This window comes from Numida meleagris, chromosome 1 (genome assembly GCF_002078875.1).
Source record: "Numida meleagris isolate 19003 breed g44 Domestic line chromosome 1, NumMel1.0, whole genome shotgun sequence".
Lineage (NCBI taxonomy): Eukaryota > Metazoa > Chordata > Aves > Galliformes > Numididae > Numida > Numida meleagris.
The window spans coordinates 4,065,867-4,091,200 of NC_034409.1; the positions used below are offsets into that span (position 1 = coordinate 4,065,867).

Genomic DNA, 25,334 nt, shown 5'->3' on the forward strand with positions numbered 1-25,334 from the left:
GATAGCAATGTACAAGGGTTGCTCCTAAAGTAATGCCTCCTATTTTATTATGTTGGCCCATGATGTCAGAAGTGGATGTTGGCAGTATGGCAGCAAAGGTTGAACCTTCCAACCAGTATTCCATGACATTTTGTTGCCGTGCGACAGATGGCAGGAGAGGGGCAGTGTGACAAAGTGGCATCTGACATGGAAGTGCATATGAAGCAAAGGGGTGGAACTGAACTCCTCAATGCAGACAAAATTGCACCCACTGACGTTCATCAACCCTTGCTGAACATAACACCAAACAGTGCATGTGCGCACAGTGAGGTGGTGGGTGATGAAACACTGAAACAGTGGGTCATCTCCACTGGTGCAAGTTTTTATGAACGTGGCATGCAGGCTGCTGTTCATCACTGGCAAAAAATGCACAGCCAATGGTGGTGATTATACTGAAAAATAGCGTTTTGTAGCTGAGAATTTGTTCTATCAAGTAGTGTTACTGTGCTCTTTGTATCCGCAGTAGTTTCCATGGAAATAAACAGGAGGCATTACTTTTGAAGCATCCTACATAACTGAAGAAAAATGTGCACTTTTTACCTTGAATACTTCCATTGGAAGAGGAAAATTTGCTGCATCATTAAGGGATTTTTCCAGAGCGCATTTCCACTCAGATACTGTCTTCAGAGAATAGATATCTAAAGCAATCGTAACAAAAAACAAAAACAAAAACCAATTAAAAAAAATGCAAGACCAAAAGGTGAACATCTGGGAATCAAAGATTTCTGAAAGTCTTAAGTTACTATGTCATAAAAACGGATGGCCCAATTGTAATGAGCAGCATGTATATCCCAAGTAGTATAGTGTGGATAAACTCAATACAAAAGCAAGGAGCAAAGGCACATTTAGGGAAGATTGTGTTCTATATCCTGGAGTAAAACCCAGGAAAATACATGTCTTTCATTTTTTGTTGAAGAAAAATGAACTATATTATCTCATTATTTGAAAATAACAAAAATACCAAAATTTTCCAGTTTGAGGAGCCTCGGGTTTTGAGATCATATTATTTATATTTGAACAAAAACAGAAATACCCTTAACAATGCTTCTGTTCATTGAAAATTCACTACTGCAGGAATTTTTTGTAGGGGGGTAGGTGTGGGAAGGAACATTTCAGCTAGATATCTACACAAATCCATCTTTGGTATCTGACTGAGCATCAAATCAATTCAGAGACTTACACTTAAGAATTCCAATCATTACACTTTTAAGCAATGTCTCTGTGCAGCTTCACACTGCTTTCAGTGAGTTTCTTTAAATAGGTTTAATATTATTAAATCATTATATTAGCAAGCCTTTTATGGTTCAGAGAAGTGAAATGCCTACGAACCACCAAGGGAAAAAAAAATGTAGGAAACAATACTATGATGAAGAACATTATACTGGATTTACTTCTACCCTAGAAAACATATTGCTATCCCGTACATAACAAGTTATTGCAGAGCATTCGTATTAAGGTCTTCAAGAGACAAGACAGGTAGAGAGATTGTAACAATTATTAAAATGGAAATGAACATTTACTTAATAATAAACTTGAACCTTGATAAAGACTGAACAGTGTGAAGCTTTGCTTTTGTCAGTGGGGCTTCACTCACTTCCACCTCAGTTCAAGTCAGTCAAATTTGCATTTAAATTCTGTACATCTAGGAACAATATATATTTGCAGGCTACCAAAGATTTACTGTGGTATCTTACAATTCCGAAGGAGGAAATAAAAGGAACATATATAAAAAAGGAATTGGCAAGCACTGTCACCTAGCACTGACAGTACAAGAGAATTTTATGCTCTGATTTCAACAGATTTAAGACCTTATCAAAACAGGATTTGCAGAATCACTCACTGGAAGTGGATGTATTTATACTTCCACTATATCAAACTTTGCTACTTCAGACAGACATCACGGGTATGCATATGAATTTAAACATACTTAAAGGGAAACGTTAACCTTTCAGGGCTTTATTGTGAATTCTTCAGCTGTCTGGTTATTAATGGGAACACACATTTCAAGTCTTTGTTTACAGCATGTGTGGTGGTCACAAGTGTTAAGAAATGAGCTCTTCATCTAATTGTTCATTATTTTATAGTGCCCACTGCACCAGTTTTCCCCTTACTTAGAATCACAGAATTGTTGAGATTGGAAAGATCACTAATATAATCTAGTCCAGCCATCAACCCAGGTCTGTGACAACTCTAGACCATGCCACTCAGTGCCATATCTACTCTTTTCTTGAAAACCTGCAGGGATGGTGATATACCACCTCCCTGGGCAGCCTGTTCCAATACTTCACCTACTTGAAGGAGTCTTGAATGGTTGAAAAGCAGGAAGGGAAATGACCTACTTTGTTTCTCCCTCTTGGGCTGAAATGATGCCAAAACCAGAAATAGTCAATAAGTCATGATTTCACCCCAACCTGTTGCTTCTACCAATACAAACTCGGAATTTCAGAACGCCCAGATGGATGCCTGCCAAACAGAGCAGGCTGAAAACAGAACTTAGTTTCCCATCATGATGGTAGTGGTATATGGGAGAGAAAGAAGAAAAGGGGAACAACACTGTGAAGGGTCTGGAGCACAAGTCTTATAGTGAGCACCTGAGGGAACTGGGATTGTTCAGTCTGGAGAAGAGGAGGCTCAGGGAAGACTTTATTGCTCTCTACAACAAAATGAAAGGAGGTTGTGGTGAGGTGGGGATTGGCCTCTGCTCCCAGGAAACAGTGACAGGATGAGAGGAAAAGACCTCAAGTTTTGCTGGGGAAGTTGAGGTTGGATATTTGGAAAAATTTCTTATCAGTAAGAGTGGTGAGGCGCTGGAACAGGCTGCCCACAGAGGTGATGGAGTCACCATCCCTGGATGTGTTCAAGAAAAGGGCAGATGTGGCACTAAGGGACATGGGTTAGTGGGCATGGTGGAGATGGGTCAATGGTTGGACTAGATGATCTTAGTGGTCTTTTCCAACCTTAATGATTCTGTGATTCTACAATTCTAATGTGGCCTTTGGGAGTGACTCTGTGCAACAGCAGTGAAAACAAGCAGCAACTTCCTTGGTGTCAACAAGTTTTGAAAGATTAATACAACCTCAATTGTTTCAATAACCAACAAGCAGTATTACATGCACATTTCATTAGACAGTGGCAGTTAGCTTATGCTGGCAAGTTTATGGACACTAAATCGCATGGTTAAAAGAGCATAAAGTATTGTGTTTAAGTGATAGTGCTGCAGGTAATTGAACAAAGTGTACTGTGTCAATCTGTATTTAGGTTAACAAGGAGTGAGCAATTAAAATGACTGCCAATTTGTCTTTAAATAGAAAGTAACATAAAACAAGACTACCTCTTCCTGCATAAACAGTTGAGGCAAAGACTATCAGTGGCACTGTGTCAAGCTGCCTCTGCCAATTTGGGGTAGCAAGGAGGCTTATCCTGGATTCAGATCCAAGTGATAAAGCAAAAAGTGCTACGATCTCTTTACCACAGTTAAAGAGCCTACAGGACATATAAAGCTGTTGAAAAGTTCCCAGTTGGGAACACAGCAGGGATGTTATTTTCTAAGAACTCTCTCTGTACATTCTTATACATTAAGTTGGTGCTAGGATGCAGCTGGCTTCATAAAAAAGACCTCTCCACCCAAGACGCTGTAGACATTCAGAACAATGGGATCTCCTTTAGAGAAGGATGTCCTGTATTTTGGAAGCCTGACCTCAGACTGCTGTGCAATGTGATAGTCAGCTTGCCAGGTGCCAGAGGCAGATCAGCACAGCAAAACCACAACCCAGACACACTGGGAAATGAAGCTAATGGTGCATACACAGCTTCCAAGTCAGGGGTTGGTAAAGCACTGTAATAACCTGCAGAGAAGATGTGAAACTGAACATCCTCATTTGATACCAATTAGGCACACAGCCTGGTTTGGAAGTTGTGTGTCCTCAACATCTCTTCATAGGATATTCACAGTAGCTTTTATAAAGAGTCTAAGGCTGCTCCTTTTAGCAATCAAGCAGACATCGCCACAGACTTCAGAAGTTCAAAAGTTAGACAACCAGCCCTGTGCTCATTCCTCTCAACCCTCTGAGTGGAAAAAAACAGGCTTATGAAGATGTCATTTCATCTGACCTATGACAGAATGACTTAGACATCCTCTTCTCTCCACTGATCATAAAGAGAAAGAAATAGATCATGTTGAAGCATCATTTCGGTGCCTATAAAATGTGAATCTAATCTGATGTATAAAAAAAAAATTAAATGTGTTTTTTAAAACATATATAATATGAAAAATTTTAATAAACAATAAACATTAAATAAAAATATTACCCACACATTGTCACTCTTTCCTAAGAAAGTCTACACCGGTGACACCAAAGGTCTTTCCAAACCAAATCTCATTTATCGAAGCCAGCAGAAAGGAGGGAAGCAGGTAGGGACATGTTCCTGGCACAATCTCCTTAGGAAATCACATCCTGTGACAGACTATCGTTTAGCATCTTCATCCCTAAGTTTCTTCAAAGCTCTCCGCTGCCCAGCACCTTATCCTGACAACTCACTGCTGCTTCCTGTCTGCGCGTTACACCACAGCAGTCTCATAATAAGCTTTATTCATCCATTCTGCTTTATGAATAAGCTGATGTTAGGTGGGCATCAAATGGCCAGTATTATCCATGATGTCCGAAGTTGCACAACCAGCATTCCTGCCCCTCAGGATGCATTAGATTCCCATTTCTGACTGGTTACTCCCTGGAATGGAGAGCCTGACAACTGGATAGCCCAGAAGGGCAGGGATGGGTTAAAGAAAGAACCCTAGGGGAAGACTTCAGGACAACAGGACTCAAGAAAAAATGGAAAGGCTCACACCCAAAGGGTCTTTTCTCAGCAAACTCCAGCAAGACAACGTCCTAGGATGTGTAATTTTTTAAGACAATGTCAGCAAGAAGATGTATGTCACTGAACTCAATAATAACAATGCTCACTAAAAGGGGAATGGCTAGAGAAATGCCAAGGAGAGGAAACAGATTCTAAATGAAGACATGAAAGAAATGTAAGAAGTAGTTAAATTAAGGAGAGGGAAGGACAAAAATACACAATTTCATCAAACAGAGTCCAAAAACAGTTTTAAAGATAAGACAACTGGGAAGAAAAAAAAAAAGAGAGAAATCAGTACAGAAGGAAACACAAATGGATAAAAGGAAAAGGAGAGAATAGACAAAGAAGAAGTACAAATGCAGTTTAGGCCATTTCTGTATTGACTAACCAAACCTATACAGGCCAAGAGGTTTCAGAGATGGTCAATGAAAAGGTGTTTCTCTGTAACACAGATGCTCTGTGAAATAACCGAGAGAGTGATATTCATGCTCTCCAGCACTCACATCTAATTTAGAAGTGATGGAGGACATTGATTCCCACCTCTCTTAGAAGAAAAGCACACACTTCCAAAAAGCATTCAAGACCCCAAGTTAGACCCAAGAACCATGCTGATTTGTGAACAGCACATATCATGGTAACTACTCTGAATAAAGTGCAAGGGATAAAAGTCACCTCAGGAACATTCATCCAAAGGAGAGCTACCTTTCTTCCATCGTTCATTCCCATGGAAAAATTTCATCTATGGCTAAAGAAGAATGAAGCACAGACCTGGACAATTTGCCCATCAACACAGGAAAAAGTGGAGTAGGCCTGCTGTGCCAGAATGTATGCATTAACCCAGAAAGCATATGTCTCAAGGGAAATGGTGGTTCTTGCAAACACAGCTTAGAGGTACAGAGAGCTAGGAAATGCGGGCATTACTTCACAAGAATTGGTAAGCAGCTTTGTGGCCCCCAAGCACAAACCACAGCTTTAAGAAAAATACAGGGGTTGCATACTTCCAGCCCCAAAGCAGAACATACATGTCACAGTCTAGACTGTTATGTTTAACCAGATAATAATTTCAAGAGATCTCAAGACAACCATCTTGGACCAACTCAGCCAACTCAAGACAGACCAATTCAACGTCACATGCCCTGAGAGAAACCTGATTAAACCTGATTTTTAGAAGTTTTCACAAAGTTTTGACCAATAATATCAGTGTGGTGGAGAAAATCCACCACTCCAGTCTTCCCCCAGTGTAATAGGGTACTGCCTAGGTGGAATCACATCTCCATACCCAGTAAACGTCTCTGCAATCATTTCTTCAGGAGGCTGCAAACAGTCCTGAGCCCATGCTGTGCTGTGACCCCAGAGCCTTATGCTGCTTACCAATCCTTAGAGATCTTTATTTTTCTCCTACACCTACAGCCTTGCACTTCTTGCATCACAGTTTGATCCTGTTCCCTTTGCTGTTTCCATTTCACCCCCAGACTCTACCACTGGCTGGCCTCATAGCCTAGCTTGCTTGTGCCTGACTGTCCCTTGAACTTCTCCTGCCCTTGGGTTTGAGAGTTCCATTTTCTGACCTTAGACTGGTTTAACTGGAGTACCTATCTCACTCCTTCCAAACTCATCTGAAGACTAAACTCAACTTCAAAGACGTTCTTCTCCAACTCGCAATTTCCTGGTATTTGATCCGGTCTGATATACTTGCAAAAATTTTGCTCCCTTGGAGATAACTCAGGACAAAAACGGTGGTCTTTTAAATCTTTGAGACACATCTACCACTTATTCAAAGGAATATTTCTTTAGTGAGTCAACTTATTCAGGCAGACATTACATCTTCTGAGTTGGTTACACACAAGGCAGGTCTTACTTAGCATCTGTACAGCCATGTTACTTCTGGATGTGAAAGACCTACATTGAAGGGACCATAAATATCCCAAAACACTTTCTCCAGCCTCAAGAAATTCCATGCAAGTACACTGCTATCCATGAGAAATGTGCATGGCCACAGAAAACCGAATGGCAAGAGGTCTTTGGGTTATGGGAGAGCAAACGGAACATAAACTATGCTGACAGATGTCACCTAAATCTTGATTTGGAGAACAGAAAATGGAATTTTAGTGAGCCCTACACTAGGATGCCTACAGAAAGACCAAGAAGACCTGGACACCAAAACACTACAGCAAGGGGCTGGGCAAGCAGGCACATCCTTGGACCATCTCCATCAGCTCCACTTCTCCATGCACAAAGCCACTCTTACTGCACACTATTTCCTTCCAGGAGTGAGCAACACCAACCTCAGTTTATTAAATACATTTAATACAGTTTACCAGACTCACTACTTTGAACCCAAATCAGATGGCTCTTGCACGCAATCTGTGTTCCAGTTAAAAACTGCTGACAAAGCAATGTGAATGCTGGAAAAGAAATGGGTTGCACAAGAATCTTAAAACATAAAAAAAAATCACAAAAGAAAACAGTATTTTTAGAAGGTTTTTTTTTTTTTACCTGCAGGTGGGTCCATTCTGTATTTATTCTCTTGACACCAACCGACTGGTCGAAGTCTGCAATCCAAGTAAAACAACCACTGGTCATAGGATTCAGTCTCCTCCAATCCCACATAGCGAAGGCGTAATCTTCCTCCAACATTTTCAACCACACTAACTATCCAGTACTGAAAGGGATTCTGGGAATCCTGCAGCTCTATTAAGGAATCAACTGTAATGAGGTCTACAGGGTTTTTTCCTCGCAGAGGCTGTTTGAATAGAAGCAAAACTCCTTATTTTAAACTTTATTTGAAGACTTCTCAAGGAAACAGATGACAGCAGAAGATTATTTTTGTTTTTCACACCATCATCCAAGCGATCAGCAAACAGTCTGTTCTTCTTCTATTTTACCCAATGTCTTCCAAGTGCAAATTCAGAAGTAAAACAGAAAACAACAGTTGTGCTAATTTCTCAACCAACATCATCAACAACAACAACAAAAAAAGAATAGTCAGAGGTGGAACAGCCCATAAGGGACATCCACTTAGGATGCTCCTGAACAATGCAAAGCTCAGTTATACTGAAAGATTTCAAACCAAACTCTCATTGATTGCAGCCGGTAAGAACCAACCACAGGATCGGATTCTGCTGTTTACCTAAAAGGCAACTACTTTGGGCGTGACACTGAAATTGCCTTCTGGGCACTGGTCTTTTCCCTTGCTTCTACCAGAACGTGGAGCAAATTATTCCCACTGTCATTAATGGAAATGTCTACGGTGGTTTTGCAACCATTTGCGTGTGTTTAACTTTACACCTTCAAAGTTGCCAACCGCAGGCATTAAAACAAATATGTGGTATTTTTCAGAACAATACCTTTGGGGCTCAGTGATTTTCTTTTGTGATTGCGAGCAACTCTGTGTTGTCAGGCTTTTCCTTGCTAATGTAACAGATAGAGCCTTTTATTTTTCTTTTTACTTTTTTAAAGCAAGTTCCAATTCTTACTCAATTTCTTACTTCCAGGGTTTTAAGAACAGCACTAACAATCACTCCAAAAGTTGAAAGCATTGCTCCTCAAAGGAGATGTTAAGCACAGGCAAAATATATGAAAAAAACAGCACAATCTTTCTTCTTGTGTGCGTGGTTGTTCTGCTTCTACTTAATTCAACATTATATGCCTTCCACACTTTGATTTTTTTTTAAATATTAATTCTGCAAATCAGTGTCAGCCCAGGTCAGTTCCTTCTATGGGTGGCTAGAAAAAAAATAAAAGGAGGAAGCCTTATTTTCCTTTTTTCAAAAAGCTCTCCCATATCGACTTTTAAAAATATTCAAATTTTGAAGTGTACCCAAATTTGACTACATCTCTTTTAAGCCAAAAAAACAGGCATCAAAATGAGAATTTGGTAAGAAAAAAAAGATTTAAAAGAACTAAAACCTTACCACATATACACTTTTAATCAGACCTATTATTAACAGATATTTCTCAAAATAATATATCTGCCATTATAAGAAACTCTTCTACTGTACAAGCTACAGGCACCTGCACAACCTCTTCAAATATTATTTCATGGCAAAATGCGCTTTTAAAACATAATAACATGATAGGAATCTACTTAGATTATTTTTTTTTCCTCTCATACACTGCTTCATTCCAGCAAAACATTCTTTAACATCAAATGGTGGTGTAATGATTTACCTTATTTTTACAAAACCCTGACCACAAAAATGTGAATATTGCTTCTCTGATTTGTGCGCTAAATTCTAAGCCAAAGGGCTGTCACTTACTCCTGAGAACTCAATGGCTAAGATTAATAATTGGCTTGCTTGAAATATTAACATTTACCATAATTCAAGAACTCTTTATATGCATAGCTAGCATGTTAAAAGAATATATCACTGCATATTGATTTAACAGTATAAGAACAATCTGCAGCACTCACGAACAGCAAATGTGTCGACAGGGGGGTAACATACATTGCACAACACAGACAGCACTAAGCACATACATCACATACAACACCAGAAGAGGGTGAGAAACTGTTTCAAGCCAAGGCAGTGAGCTCTCTGCGTTTCTGCCTGGGACCTCCTATTTTCGCTGCCTGTAGAATCACAGAATTGTTTGAGTTGGAGTGGACTCATACGGGCCATCTAGTCCAACTCCCCTGCAATGAGCAGGATCACCTACAGCTCGATCAGGTTGCTCAAAGCCCCGTCCAGCCTGACCCTGAATGGGAACAGAGAGGTTGCTAATGGCATTGGCATACACCAGAGATGGGTGCCTTCCCAATGGAAAGGACGATGAGCCCTGCTCCCCTCCATCTGAAGCTGAAGCTGTGAAATATTGTCTAAGATCTCAAGCGTGTCTCAAGTGCAAATCTCTTTGCAAGTGTGCCACACAAGCCAGGTTCTTTGCTACATGGATGCATCTGCAAAAATAGCCCCTTCTTCTTATCCAGCCACCAATGAGCAAGGTCACCTCACCCAACTTCCCTGCTAAGCCTGACTGCTGTCCCTCAGGGAGTTATCTCTATATGGACGGTTGGACTGGACGATCTTGGAAGTCTTTTCCAACATTGGTGATTCTATAATTCTATATACACATAAATTTGACAGTGCTCCCCATCAACCTACCAACACCCATCTCCAATCTGTGGGCATTCTCCTTCACCTCCTGGCATACAAAAACACAAATTTCTAAGCACGTTCCAGCCTTAAGGCAAATAAAATACCCCACGACTCAGACAGAAGCAGAGCTGGCAGAACTAAGGCAACGTCGCTCCTAACTTTTGCACAGCTGTGGACACACAGATGTTGCAAGTGCACAGCCCTACACATGAGGAGCACAAGCACTGCTGCAGCATGCACACCACGAGACACTATCAGATAGAAACTGCAATCTAATACATACGCCTTCCAGTAAATTTGCAGGTGCGGTCCGGGCGCCAGTCAAATCATGGATAAGAAACTCTGTCCAGTCCACATACTTCTCTTTGATTGCTGCAGAGGACGAGGGAAGAAAAGAAATGCTCAGAGCAGCAGACTGCAATGGACTTTTCATGTACACTTTAGAGAGAGCTCCTTAGGACTTATCAGCTCTGAAGTTTCAGGTACAATTGCAATCCTGAACAGGAGAAAAGATGGTTCGTTGTCCACGTTGCTTGAGCAAGCCAGGCACAGCCTTGTGGTTACACCTCTAAAATATGGGAAGGTCGTGCTCTGCTGCAGTGACAGGGATTTACTACACTGTGCCTTAGCATCTCCAGCTCTCCCATTCCAAACTGACCATGGCTTGTGTAACTACTATGATTCTGTACTAGTTTCCTGCTTCCCATGTAGGCTTAGAAATGCTTTATAATGTCTCTTTTTATTTTGAACGATGAGCTGAGTGAAAAAAAAATCTGTTCAAACTTTTCAGTTCCTTGACAGGACAGCTAGAGGCTCTTTCCCCCTAAAAGCAGAAAATTCAAGCCTGAGATTATTGTACATCAATCATTGAGTCAATACACTTGTAATAAGCCTTAAATTATTGACCAGAAAGTTCTAATACATTTTAAAAATATTTTCAGTCATTTCAGAGCTAAATGCTGCATGACTGTGCTACTTTAGGATCTGTGTCAACAAAGTTACATAAGATTTAACTAAAACGTACAGATGCTGCCTCTGGGATTCAAATTTTGCATCAATTACTGTTGAAATTAGTGGAAGATTGGGCACTCAAAAGCAATTCAGCATATCTCAGCTTCAGAGAGTCAGACGTCTCTTTGAATGCATTGGACATTTGCAAACCCAGAAGTCAAATTTTAATTTCACCTATCTGTAAATGGCAATTAAATTACATCAGAAACATTTTGATCTCCCCCCAAGAAACTTATTTACATGTTTATACAACCAACAGTGATATAGATATGTTAATCATACCTACACCTACAGAAGGGAAAAATCACAATCATTTGAAAATTATGACATTACTTCCGAACAAACAACTGGTTTAAAGACTACTACCCCATAGGGGAGTCCAGGAAGGGTTGTACATCAACCTGCACAGCTCCAAAATAATTACGTTACAGCAGCCCTTGAGTTTTGCTCAGAAGAAAGTGAGTCCTTAGTCCTTGCTTAACACTTCAGAGGAATGTCATGTTAGTCAACCAAGAGCAACACAAATCAAAGCACGCTGCACGCAAATCAGGACAAGACTCCTAAACAGTTTAGAAATGCAGTGACTTGACTACTCAGCTCCTCCCAAAGATGGCAGTGCTCCAGCAATACACAATCCGAGGTTAGGGACTCCACCTGAAGCATGAGTAGATGTAGAAGTGTTTCAAGTAACTCAGCTCCCCAGGAAGCCCCAGTACTCCTGCAAAAATTGTTCCTTTAGACCCACCTCCCGGTGAGCAGCTCAGCCCAAGGTACCTCATTCCCCTTTACTGACTACTTCAAAGAAAAAGGCAATTTATTCTCATCTTTGAAGACTTGCAACTTGTTTCCTCTGTTTACAGGCATGTTACGTCGGTGGGGGATGGGATAAGGAGCCATACCTCTCTTCTTGTCCAAACACAGAAGGTGGAACACAGCCTGGGCATGAACCAGATGTCCAGGAAGAGTTAGATGGCCACGCTCAAATGGATGGATGGAGAAATGGGTAAATGTTCCTACAATTCTATGAGTGGGGCCATATCAGTACCTGCTGTTAAGGGCTTACGGGTGCTACACGCCCCGCAATGAGGGATGGCTTTTACCCCCTCCATGCTACAGAGGAGCACACAGGCTGAGCAGAGATTTGATATCAAGCTGATGAAGCATTCTGTATATGTGCATCCAGCACATAGCTGTTCATCAGAGGTATTCAATCTGTGAATGTCCAGCAAACACTCACTGCCTTTGGGGGAGAAGTAAAACACAATCCCAAGCTGTCTAGCAGCAAATATCCCCCAAAAGTAGCTATTTCTTTCCACAAACACATTCCAGAGACCTTGAAATGAGAAGGGGTTTCAATTCAAGAAATCGAAGTCCAGCACAAGTCAGGGCTGGCAATACTCACACTGATCCTTGCAAGGCTCTTACAGATCTCACCTCCAGTTACATGATACTGCCACAAAACCAGGAAAAATGCTCCTGCTTGAGCTTGCTTCCTGTTTGGATGCTTGGCACACTTAAACTTTGTCTCAGATTCAAATTATAGCCTAAATACCTTATGCGATCCACACAGTTGGCCATGGCAAATGGTCAAATCCATGCCCAGCAGATCTTACTTCCTCAGCTGTGCTCCTTCCCCAAAAGCCAGTTCTCCCAGTGTCACTCAAACCACGTATTCATACATCTAAATGACCTTGCAAGTGCATTTAGATGTATTTAAAGTCAGCAAACTTTAAAGTGCTGGTCACGAGCATCTATAAAATAACATTTAAGCTAGTATGGAACTGCTCTAAGTCTTCTGCACCAATTTTGTATTATTTCCAGGAGATTTTTCACCTTTATATTATTTAAGATGAAGGAATAGCCCGAAAATAAATAGTTTTTACATGGCGCTTTCACTCTCAACACTCACACTGCACACACCTCATTAGTTCCTGTTCACATACATTACAACAATAAACAAGCTTAATGCTGGCATCAGTGAGAAAACAGTAATTGCCATAATGAATGGGACTGGAGTCTTTCGTTCAGACTTATGCAAAATGCACTGGGTGCATCAGGGAAGGGTGCAAACCGAACTTCATTTTGGCTCCTGCCCACAAAGTTGTCAGCCAAATTTTTAATGCCAGAGCTTCATTACTAAGGAATGACAAATGTGATAATAAAAAAAAAAATAAAAAATAAAAAAAAACCACCTGCAACTCTAGTTCAGACTTTCAAAGCTGGCAGGAGGGAAGAAAAATAGTCAGGATTTTCAAAGCTGACAACAGATTTCAGAAGCCTCCATTTCCAGATGCCCAATTTGAGATGTCTCAGCAGTGCCAGATTCACAGATCTTGCTGTCTGCCAACACCTCTCAGAGAAATACTTTGTCCTCTCTTAAGACTTGAACCGCACAGCTTTTGGGCGCATAAATAAAATGGGGACCCTGTCAACATTTAAATCTGGATTACGGGCTTCCGAAGGCCAAAAGAGACAAGATGATCTCTGTTTTCAGATAGAACAGGCTCAGCTGAAATACATACTACCCCCAGTTTCTAAGTGGTTTCAGAACCATCCTCCCGAAACAAAACCAGTATGCGGTGTTTTGCTTCATTTTAATCTTCTTTTGCATTGCAGATAAAGGGACTCTGGAAACCCCCGGGAGAGAACAGACTGCACTGGAAGTTTTAGGAACAGGGTTTTGCACATTTTTTTCTGTGCCTGTAGAGCATGATCAGGATTCTCAGTACTGCTGTGCAAATCACTGCAATGCAAATATTAATTCCTAGTAGTAATGAAGTGAATCTGAATCATCATGAGATCTGCGAAAGCCTTTGAGGACCAAGCAAAATGTTAAACAAGAATATTCAAACAAAAGAAAATCTACAGGGTAAATGAGAATAGCTGGCGGTGTAATGCATGGGTGCTCACCCTGAGCATCCATCTCAGGAAACAACGGTGCTTCTCTTGTGCATCTGACCTAGTGCCTGTCAACTGAAGCACTGATTTTAAATCACTAATTCACATTTTGGCTTATTAGCTATAGGAAAAATACCCAACGAGACCTCTCCTACTGCAGATATACTGGAAGAACTCTGCTTTTAGAGCCTATCTTCAGTTAGCTGGCCAGTTGGTGGGACAGGATGGTGGATGGGACAAAGGATCACAGAAGCACAGAATGACTTAGGTTGGAAGGGATCTTAAAGATCACTGAGCTCCAGCCCTCTGACATAGGCAGGGTTACCAACCACTAGATCAGGCAGCCTGAGGCAAAAATACTTTTTTCCTTTTTTATAAAAATGAGTCAGGAGTGGTCCATTGGGCTCAGACGTGTATTTTCTCTCCCCTTCAATGGATCCATCTTCCAAGAAGACCTCTTTGGAGGACCTTCTGAAGAGAGGGAAACACAAATGTAATAAAGCAAAAGAAACCTCATCATTAAATACCTTCAAAGGGATTCATTTCATGCAGAGAGGCAAGCTGTCGTACAAACACCAAAAGCCACACAGAACAACATGGTCACTGAAAGCAGAGCAATTTATAACTGCACAGTTGTTCTCACACTAATTCATTCATTCCACTCTGGCTCTTACAGAGCTGCGCAGACTCAAAAGTTGACCAGAAATCTTCACAGCTGTTACAAAAATCTCTGGTACTTCTTTGTGGATGATATGGGTTTAAACGTTTTTGCAATCAGAGAACCCATGAATCTGGAAGAATTTTATCAGTGAATTAAATCCCTTCCAAGCAGAGATGAGTACTCAAAGCTGCCTGTCCCGTTGCACATCCACCCCTCCCTCACAAGGCACACCTCATTTGTGACAATGGCACCATGGAAAGGGACTGCTGTCCACATCACAACAGGAGATCTAATAGGCCCAATGACAAGAAAGCACTGGAGATATCTTAATTACATTGGGGTAACTTCGGAAGTGATATACTAAGCAGTAGTGGCTTCCTTGACCAAGGCAGAAGTAACAGTCACACTGACTGGTCTTAGAGCACAAGGCGTTGGTGCTCTATGAGGACAGAGCTGGACCAAGAGTCCCAGTAATACTATGAGAAACAGATCCATCTTAGTGCCAGTCCCATGGCTCTGTGTGGGGCTGGTTGAGCAGAGAAGCAAGGAAGATGAGGTTTTGCAATGGTCTAAGACCCCAAGGGCAAGTGCCATCAGATGTATCACTGGGGAAATGACTGGAAAGAAGCAGAGAGAGGATAGCAGAAAAAAGACTTGACTTAGTGCCCTCACTGATGCAAAAGCCACAGCGTGGGCTGAACTGAATGATTAAACAACAAATAATCCAGAGAGGAGCCAGGAATTAGTAATGCTCTCATCATGTGAAAAGCTTGTGAGTTTGCATGGTATCAGACACAGTACACCCCAAACACCAGGCATGCATGACACCAAGTGACGTTCCAAAAATGCCAGTGCTCTCCTAACTACTTTTCTTTCCAGGTGTAGGAGGTGACATCATAACCCTGTTTGGAACAGCAGCTGGTACACGCGGATGTGCCTGCTCCCTTTGGGTTGGGTCCAGCTCATCTTGGAGCCAGCACGGGTGAGCGGGTGGATGCTTTCACACCTCTGTGGTTCCAAGGCCAAAGGCTTTAAAAAGCATCTTCCTGCCATAAAAATGGTACAGAATCACTTGCCTTAGAGCAAGGCAGTCCAAAATTGAGGCCAGATCTGCACACTGCTTGGCCAAGGCATATCCCTGCTCTGCTACAGTCTCTGTAGCATACTGGAGACAAACACAAAGCCATCCTGCCTCCCTTGATGAAAAATACGCATTTAAGAGAGCAGCTTCTAGTTTGGTTGGTATTACTGAAGATTCTAAATGACCAAATACCCAAATGACTGTGGGTTGCCAACCCAAAAGCCAACTTCAACGCTGCTGCTACATGCTCAGTGCTTGATGTGCAAAGGACCTTCAGGACCACATGCCACGCACTAGGTTCTCCCTGTTTTTCACAATTAGCAGCTCAAAAATGGCCCCTTCCCCTTGTATTGTGCATGATGACCTCAAAAGCCACGCAAAGAGGGCAAAAAAGTGCACAGCACTGCAAACTCTGCATCACCGCCTCCCCCATAATTGTGCTAACCATGCACCTGAGAACCAAGACAGCTTCTTCCACCCCCTGCTCATTCAACCACATAATGTCTGTGCCCTGCTTTAGCCACAGCGTATAACGGGTTCAGATTTATCTGCCCCTCTAGAGAAATAAGAGATTAAAAGAACATTTACTGTCCCATGAAAGCACTGAGCCATAGGCATTCCATTCAATGTGAATGAGATACTATTATCACATTACCAACTCTTGGGATATTATCTAGTCTTTAATAGTTGCTCTTTTTCATAAAGCCACTTCTCCCAGAGTCACGGGATCATACAAAATCTTCATTTTCTACTTTCCTTTTATTCATTTTTTTCCTCCAAGACCAGCACACTGCAAAACACAGGAAAAAAGCCCTGAAATCTGAAAGACTGGCAGGAGCAAGAATTTGAATTGACACATTCAGAAAGAAAAAAATTGTTGAAGAAATACCTCACTGGGTTACAACACCAAGATAAGCTACTTCAACAACAACCTTTACACATCCCATGGGTATTCTTACTCTTTTCAGCTCCAAGGGAAGACATAAGAAGCAGAAGCAGAAGCAGGGTGGGCCCAGACTGTGCTTCCACGAACCAGGGATCACTGAGTACACAGAATGTCATTACTTCCAAATAATTTATTGCATTCTGTTGAACACCTGCACCTTGACCATTCCTACAAACATGGTGGCCAGAAATGACAGAGGACCCACAGCACTGGGTAAGATGGTGGAATTAAGAGCCAAAGACATGATAAAAGCTGAATCAGCAATTCTATATATTAAGGAACAAGGTAACTACTTATGCCAAACCTACACATTGAGAAGGCACATGCAGATATGGGGACAACCTACCACTAGCCCATCTGAGAGGACCTGGGCTTCTGCCACCAGTAACATGGTACAAGACAAGTAATGGCGTCAAATTACGCTTATGTTTTCTTCTAACTAAGAAAAGAATCACTAGACAAAAAAACATTTTGTATTATTTTTATTTTCATTACCCAGGATCACAAGCAGCCTGTCAATATATCCCCTAGAGAATTCCCACTGGTCCCCATTAACATCTGAACATCTGAGTTTCAGTTTTCTCTTACGTGAAGTGGGAACACAGTCTTAAACAGCTTTACAGAATGGTTTTAAGGCTTTGGGATAAATCTGTTAAGTGACACCACTGTCACTGTGGTAACTATCATTATTAAAAATTTACATCCTTCCTAGGAATTGAATGGAAAAAACTGGTTAATGAGAGGAACTATAATCACACAAGATCCAGGCAATTCTTATCACTTCAGTACAAAGCAAGCTAAAACATCAGCGTTTCATGAACAATAAACTTCTCAGACAAGTATTTCAGGATGTTCAGAAGTTTACATGTAGATAATACACAATTGCAGTTTTCAAAAAAGAGCACACTGCAAAAAAGAAAGAAAAAAGAAACGTATCATCTTGATATTTTAAAAACTGTTGTAATATATTTGATGAAGTATTTTTTATCAAGGTCTAAGCACATAAGCTGTAAGTATGTTACAAAGGTCCAAATGATAGAGTCAAAATGAGATGTCGTTATATCAAAACAGCACAGAACACTGAAACAATTTGTTTAGACTTCACCCATCAAAACAATTTGTCAAAACTGACATATTCCTACAAAATATTACCATTTTGATAAAACAGCATTTTGACAGAAAACAGCTGAATCCTAACATTTTCAGTCAGCTTGCTGAACTACGTATCCCTGTGAATCAAAATGGAGGAGGAAATGGGGAGGGCCTCCAAGCAAAAGGCTCAGGTTGTATCTACTTTTCCCGACCCATCTCCAAGTCCTTCATGGCAAGCAACATCCTCTGCTGCGTACCCTACAAAGCCCAGCACAAGATCCCCTATTAGGCATTTCGAAAATAAAGTAAATTTAGAAAGCTATGCAGCAGTTTCATGACATTTTCCATGAAAATGACTCCTCGTTTTCAGTTCTTTGGTGGGCTCTCTGGAAAAAGACAAATGTGGCTGGAGATGCCTTCAAATCACTTTCTTATTTAAAACTTTAAACAACCTACTGTTCTCCTGCCGGCAGAGTTCTGTAGTTTGAATCAGATCACAAAACGATGAAACTGCAAGGGCCCAAAAAAATAGAAAAAATAAACCATACATGAAATGCTGTTGGTCCCATTTCCTAATGATGCAGCCTTACATTTCAAGGGATACAAACTTCAGAGCTCAGATGCCACCTTCTAGACACCCATCTCAAAAACTGAAAGCCTTCAAAGAAAATATTACATAGGGGATTTTCATGGAAAAATGGAACCTGTAAGAAACTGTGTAGCAAACAATACCCAAGTGTTCAAAATACATTCCCGGAGTCATCAGTACATCACGGTCCCATTCATATGCATTTATAGCAGGCTCATGGAAGAAAGTGTGATAACTATAATGGAATGAGTCACTCTTGTACACTGCTGAAGGATGATAGTTTAAGCTACTGATTGATCTCCTAGCTCTTATAGCTCTTAATTATCTAATTACTTTTTAAAAATAAAACTTTGAAAATGTATTAATTTCAAATTAATCTTCTTTGTTTAGACTGCATGAGCAACTTCACGTGATAAAAATATTCTATATTAACTTTCTCACTGTCTTCAAAACCTCTGGCACGCTCCATTTTTCAGGCTACTGAAAACTACCCAATCCCATTTCTAAGTAATATCCACACTGCACTTTTTATGATTTTGACCCAAGAAAAGGTCAACGCGCAGACTTTAACCTTTATTTATGCAATCCTGCATGCTCTTGCGTTTTTCAATTAGAAAAAGGAGTAAAAATGAAGAAAGGCACGAACATTTCATGTGCTTTCCATTCTCACCTTAAAAACTCCCGTACCATGTGGTTATATTGAATTTCAGTATACTCCAACTGCTGTCCTTCTTGTTACCATTCAAGGCATCCAGAAATGATCCACTTGCATTCTCTTAGTCAAAGCAAGCAAAATTGCATGGAAGAAAATGTCTCATTGTTCACAGAAGACTTTACTTCCTAACTTCTTTTAGTCCTTCACAGACACAGTATTCCCCTGGTGTTTCTCTACTCCTTAATTAACTGTTCCCTTTATAACAATAAAAAAAAGCAGCGGGTGGCTTAGGAGTTGCTTTTCATTTTTGAAGCTCGCTCTGGTCTGTGCTATGTGCCCAAATCAGTTACAGAAACTACCAGAGGGAGAAGAAAAAGAAGTGGATGTGGGATGCTATGGAGAAAAGCGTGCGCGTGCAAATGGGGCAAGTGGATGCTACCACATTGAAGTTGTTTTTCTGAATGATGCCAAGATCTTACAGAAATCATTCCATTTACTCATTGCAGCCTCAGAAATGTGCTGTTGAGCACACTGCGGTTTTGCCTAGCAAGAGATGGTGTAGTCACCATTCCTGGAGGCATTCAAGAAAAAGGTAGACATGGCACTGTGGGACGTGGGTTAGTAGACGTGGTGGGGATGGGTTGATGGTTGGACTAGATGGTCTTAGTGGTCTTTTCCAACCTTAATTATTCTATGATTCTAAGAAACAGCTGGCAGGAGGGTTGCCAACAGCCTCTGCTGAGGCTCCCATGCAGCAGGCTCAGCTGTCTTAGCTTCAAACGCAACATTATGGAAACAAACACTTTTCTTCAGAGCCCACTGCTATGGCTTTCTGCTTACAACGTCCATGATCAGAAGAGAAATTTGCTTAATAAATCCCAACAACAGCATGGTCACTCTTGTGTCATTAACCTGTACAGCTTGCTTTGATTGACTGAGTCAATGGTCTTGGCTACCCATTTACGGCATGCAAGCTGCAGCAAATGATCTACTCCTAAGTACTGTGATTAATTACTTTCCCTTAGTTAAAAAGTCAATATCCTCCTTGCACTGTATTGCTTAAAATAAAATAAGGAATAAAAAAGACAGGCATGTTGGTAACGTAAAGTGGCTCTGCTCTATCAAGGTGGCATTATCTAACAATTGCAATCAGATTAAGTACATAAAGGACAGAAGTAAATTTATCAATTCTGTTTCTACTAGAATCATAGGACTGATTGATTTGGAAGGGATTCCTAAAGGTCATCTAGTCCAGCTCCCCTGCAATGAAAAGCAATAGCCCTTGACTGTAAGATGACTTCACATGAGTAGCAATGCACTACTGAGGACCATTGGGATGCAGCACAGCTCCCCCTTGGGAAAATGGGAACTGGGGAAGAGGGAGAACCAGAGACAGTTACGGGATAGGGAAATTCATCTCTTTCCATCTTTCAGCCTTGTGAGAAAGCAACCAGTTAATTCACCCGGTTCTCAACACATACAAAAGTCATCTACTGCCATCCAGCCTCAATAGGGTGGTATTCAAGGATTCAGCTTTTTCACTCACTTGCAGTGAGTAACCCTATTTTTAAAGTGTTTTTACATTAACTTCATCTGGAATGCTGTTCTGAAACCTTGTCACCTAGATTAGGCACCAAACGAGAAATGGCTCCATTAAACAAATGGGGATACATTTCCCACAAACTGGGAAAGGCAGCTGCCTGGCAACTTACTTGGGAATACTGAAGTTCCTCAAGAGGAACATCTGAACTTGGGCCACTTATCTGCTCCCTTGCATCTGCAGGCACAAAGGCTGATTATTCTGATTTTGCTATAGCACCCAACATGGTAAAAGAGCAATGTTTTATCTTTTGAATACCTATGTAATAATTAGGAGGAAACCTGCTTTATAACCACAAAGGTTATACAGACTTCTGCAGAATTTCTATCTAAACAGAGATTGCGCCCTTTTTATGCACAGCAATAACGTTGCTCTCTGCCCAATTCAATTCCAGGTAGAAGGTAACTAAATCTCACTTAGAAATTAACCAGGAATGGCTCACTTAAATGGTCTCATACGTGTACATACACAGACAGAGCTGCTGGGAGGCATTTTTGAAAGCCAGGCAAAGCCCAGCATTTGAAAGCTCTGAACAAACCATATAACCGTGGGGGTTCCTCATCATTAGTATCAATGTCCATTAGGGTGACATCTCACTGTGAAAATAAGCATCCAAATTCCACGATTCTTGCCACTTAACCCCAAGCGTCCATGCACATTCCTTGATTACTTTTTCCTCCGCTTGCATTAAGTGCTGTGCTCAGTGCACAGAAGAGATGTTTCATGCAAGATGAGAGCTCCAACTCCTAATCTTCAGACCTAGGAGTCTTAATGAACACTTTGTCAAATCAGGAGTTTGGGAGCATTCAGGGAAGTGTGGAACCTGGTATGTTGATTGTAATTTTGAAATCCATTTTTATCCCACAGAGATTAAAAAAATAGATAAGAACTCTGCTTTCCAGGCAAAATCAGCACCTTAACCAAGGTGCACAGAAGTGACCCAAGCAGATTCTCAGCTGTGAGTTTCTTCCAAGCTTTATCTGGGTGAAAATTAAGACATTAAGTCATCTTTGCACAGATACTTTATAAAGTCTGGATTTCTAAGTTCCAGCAGCCACTGGGGAGGATGCATGCCTGTTGCTTGCCCATCAACACTCTGACTAAGCCTACAGACAGCACTTTGTATGCTTTCTGTGCATTTGTTCCAGAAGAAGAACAAGGAACAAGAAGAAATGCTCATCCATGAAGCAAACTGCAGTAGTTTTTGGATCTATCTCTACCCAAGTTAGCTCCAGAACCAATAGCCAAGTCAAAAGCTTGCTTCATACCCTGAGTTAGTATCTCTGTCCACCATCGGGCATACAGTGGACCAGGTCAATAGTTACTACAAATTATAATGGGACTCTCACATAATACTGCATTGCACAAGTTCCCTCTCATGTTAGAAAGTGAAGCTTGCGGAGTAAGGGAGATCTGGAGGCCACCTGTTCTAGATGTCAAATGCTATCTCCTTGGCTTGTCTTTGCAAGTGAACACAAGAGGAACTTTGACATCCTGTCCTGTCCCTTTGGGATCTCATAATCCAGCCTCAAATGGGTTCTGCACCATAACAACACCTGAGAGTTATGGGCCATTCTGTAAGAGAATGTCATTGCAATATAAATATTGCCCCCAAGGCTCTGATCTTACACCTTCAAACTCTGTCCAATTATCTCATGTACTAAGTGCCTTTTCTCACTTCCTAATCCTGCAGCTGCTTTCTGAAGGCTATTCTTTGGAGACAGCTCTGTAAAATGAAACAAATTTACAGCAATACAGTGTTCTTACATAAAGAACAAACCAGTGTGGTGCACGATTACCTCTTTTTCTCTGGCAATACCAACAGCCTACAGCAAATATCCACTGTGAATGAAGGCATCAAAACACAGAAGCACATATATACAGAGACCCAATGTCCAAAAAAAATTCTGCGTTTGTTTTTTTCATTTCCAATTTGCTACAGAAAGATGGGAATTAATGGAGATAATACTTGCAGTTCATTATATGCACTGTTGCCCAGAGAGATTGTGAAGTCTATGGAGACATTCAAGACCCACCTGGACGCCTACCCATGCGATCTACTGTAGGGTACCTGCTTTAGCAGAGGGGCTGGACTTGATGATCTCTCAAGGTTCCTTCCAACCCCTGTGATTCAGTGATTGTATTGTTTAAAACAGAAAAAAAAAGTGATGTCTTAATTATCTTAAGTGAGAAACATCGCTTAAAAAAAAAAAAAGTCTTGTTTACTGGTAACAGTGCTAGACTATGGGGAGACTGTTGAATTTATTTCTCTATTACCAAATTCACAAGAAATGCATGAGACCAGGAAAACAGCCAAAAGTCTGTTTTTTACTTAGCCTTTCTGCCTTTAGATGTTACAAAACTGAATTTGTCTCACCCTACATCTACCTTTAGATACAAAAAAAAATTCTACAAAATCTATCTGAAATTTTAATATCTAGTCTCACATTACCTGAGGTTACCAGGTGTTGAGGCTATAGGCAGGTGAAACATCCCTGACTGAACAGCCACATGCTAGCAGTCTTCAAATTGTACCTTCTCATGAAGACTATTTGCAGCCTGGACCTCAACCCAACAGCATGAAAATACCAGAGACGAGGCAGAGCAAAACCTTGGATAAAAATTGTCTGGACTCAGGCAGGAGGCTGGTGATGTTGTGTTCAAGTTGGTGAGGAGCAGTACTACAAGGTACGAACAGAAAACGAGGCACTAGGATGAATTTAAGGATTTGCTTGTAGTTCTCTGCAAATCACAGAATCATTAAAGTTGGAAAAGACCACTAAGATCATCTAATCCAACTGTCAACCCATCCCCACCATGCCCACTAACCACATCCCTCAGTGCCACATTTCTATGTTTCTTGATCATCTCCAGGGACGGTGACTCCACCACCTCCCTGGGCAGCCTGTGCCAGTGCCTCATCACTCTTTCAGAGAAGAGATTTTTCCTAATTTATAACCTGAACCTCTCCTGGCGCAATATATAGCACGTAGCAGAATGGCTTCCTGAGTTTAACAAAATTTTCTCTGGATCCATTTTCTCTATCAACTCCAGCACATTGGGAAGTACCAGCATTTTTATGCCATAACCCTAAAATGCTGTATTTCCCACATTTCTTCATACATTCCCAAAAGTGACAGTGTGGGAAAAAAGTGGTTTTTTTTCCAGTACAAACACAGGAGGCGGATTCTCTGCTTCACATCACAAAATAAACCATCAATCAGAAAGTGTTTTAGCACATCCTCAGGCCAATTTGCTTGCTTGTTTCATTTTTGTGGGGTTTTTTTGTTTTTATTATTGTTACTCTATTGTAATCAAAATGAAGCAGGAATGAGAATATACACAGACAGAAAAAAAGCTGGGAATTCTGAAAAAGAGCTTTCCAATGTCATGTAACAACGACAAAACTGACCCAGAAATTGGATTCTGAGTTGGACAAAATACTCTTAAAATTCTCATCAGAAAAATGCTTTATAGGACCATCACTTAAATCTCTGCTCCGCTTAACAGCTACCTGCACAGGATCCAGGAGCATATGGTCTGCTTCAGGAAGAAAGCCCCTTCCATGGCGACTGGGAGCCCACATTATCACGTGCAATGAGAGAAAAATTACATGCAAGTCACAGCTGGTCTGGGATCATGCTGGTGCTTGCATCTGCTCCTAGCAGCTTCCCAAGCTTGCTATATGCATGCTCCTCATAAGCAAATTCGAGGATGGCATTAGTGGAGCATCTGAAGGAATGCTCTGCTGAAGACGTGACACTGGACACTGGTTTGTCCTTGCCCTAAATGATCAAACAGAAAATCCCTAAAGTCTTCTCAGCTCTAGTAGACATAATTTAACCTTCAATGTGATCAAAAATATCCACTAAAGGAATGCGTACGCTCAGTTTAGTGTACAATGCTCAAATCCCTTCTCCTATTTACCCTTCCCTGCTCCTACAGCAACGTGCAGAAAGTTGCCTCCTTCTCTGATACAAAGGACAGAAAGCTGTGCCATGCTTGGACTATAAGTTATAGTTTCTCATTTGGCTGTTTTGGTTTGCTTAATTTTAAGTCTTCACAGACATCTCCAAGGGCAGCTATTTAAGCCTGCAGACATTTTACATATTACATCACCATATTAACCACCTAGGCTTAGTCTTCCAAATTGAGATGACATTTCCACTCCATAATTCCTCTGGGGGAAATTACAAGAGACTGGGGAAGGGAAATTAGGTGCAATTACCCTGAATAGCCACTTAAAATCTTCCAATTACTACTTTTAAAGAAGATTTTATAAAAATGCATTCAGATGGACGTTCAGTTGACTGTACCATGTGCTTTGCATCCAGTGTTATTTTTTCTGGGTCAATCTCTTTTTTTTTTTTTTTTTTTATGGTTTTGGGGCTTTCTAGCTCCACAGACTGATAGCCAATGCAGAAAGACGTGTGACAGTGGAAGACAACCCAAAATAGGCATTGATGGATATTCCAGGTGTGCAGAGCTCCACAGTCACGAGTGAGGCACACACCTCAGAGAGCTTTCCTCCAATACAGACATTTCAGTTCCTTCAATTACTATTCATGACATCTACAAACAGGACTGTTTGGCAGCAGATTCCCAGCCATTCCACATTTTCTTCTATAGTTGTATAGTTTGCACCAAACAGTTGGATGATGGCAAATGATGGCTCCAACATAAAGGCCCAGTGCTCCTAAAATTGACTGTCTCCTCAACCAAATTTTTATTTAGCAGCCTCATTAGGACCTTAATCATAAAACTATTTACATCCTTCAATCCCTCGGCACTTAAATGTCATGGGAGGAG

The 25,334-nt window shown here is 41.0% G+C and overlaps 1 protein-coding gene across 2 annotated transcripts in view; it reads right to left on the minus strand.

Moving 5' to 3' along the window:
• Positions 1-25,334, minus strand: part of SFMBT2 (Scm-like with four mbt domains 2) — a 115,513-nt gene that overhangs the window by 57,466 nt on the left and 32,713 nt on the right. Inside the window, exons 5-7 of one of the 2 annotated variants that reach the window (XM_021384337.1) lie at positions 10,276-10,364; positions 7,390-7,636; positions 580-677 (exon numbers count right to left, since the gene is read on the minus strand). In XM_021384337.1, coding sequence (XP_021240012.1) covers positions 580-677; positions 7,390-7,636; positions 10,276-10,364 — 434 coding nt within the window. The remainder of the gene's footprint in view (positions 1-579; positions 678-7,389; positions 7,637-10,275; positions 10,365-25,334) is intronic. The other variant, XM_021384338.1, reaches the window with a different exon arrangement.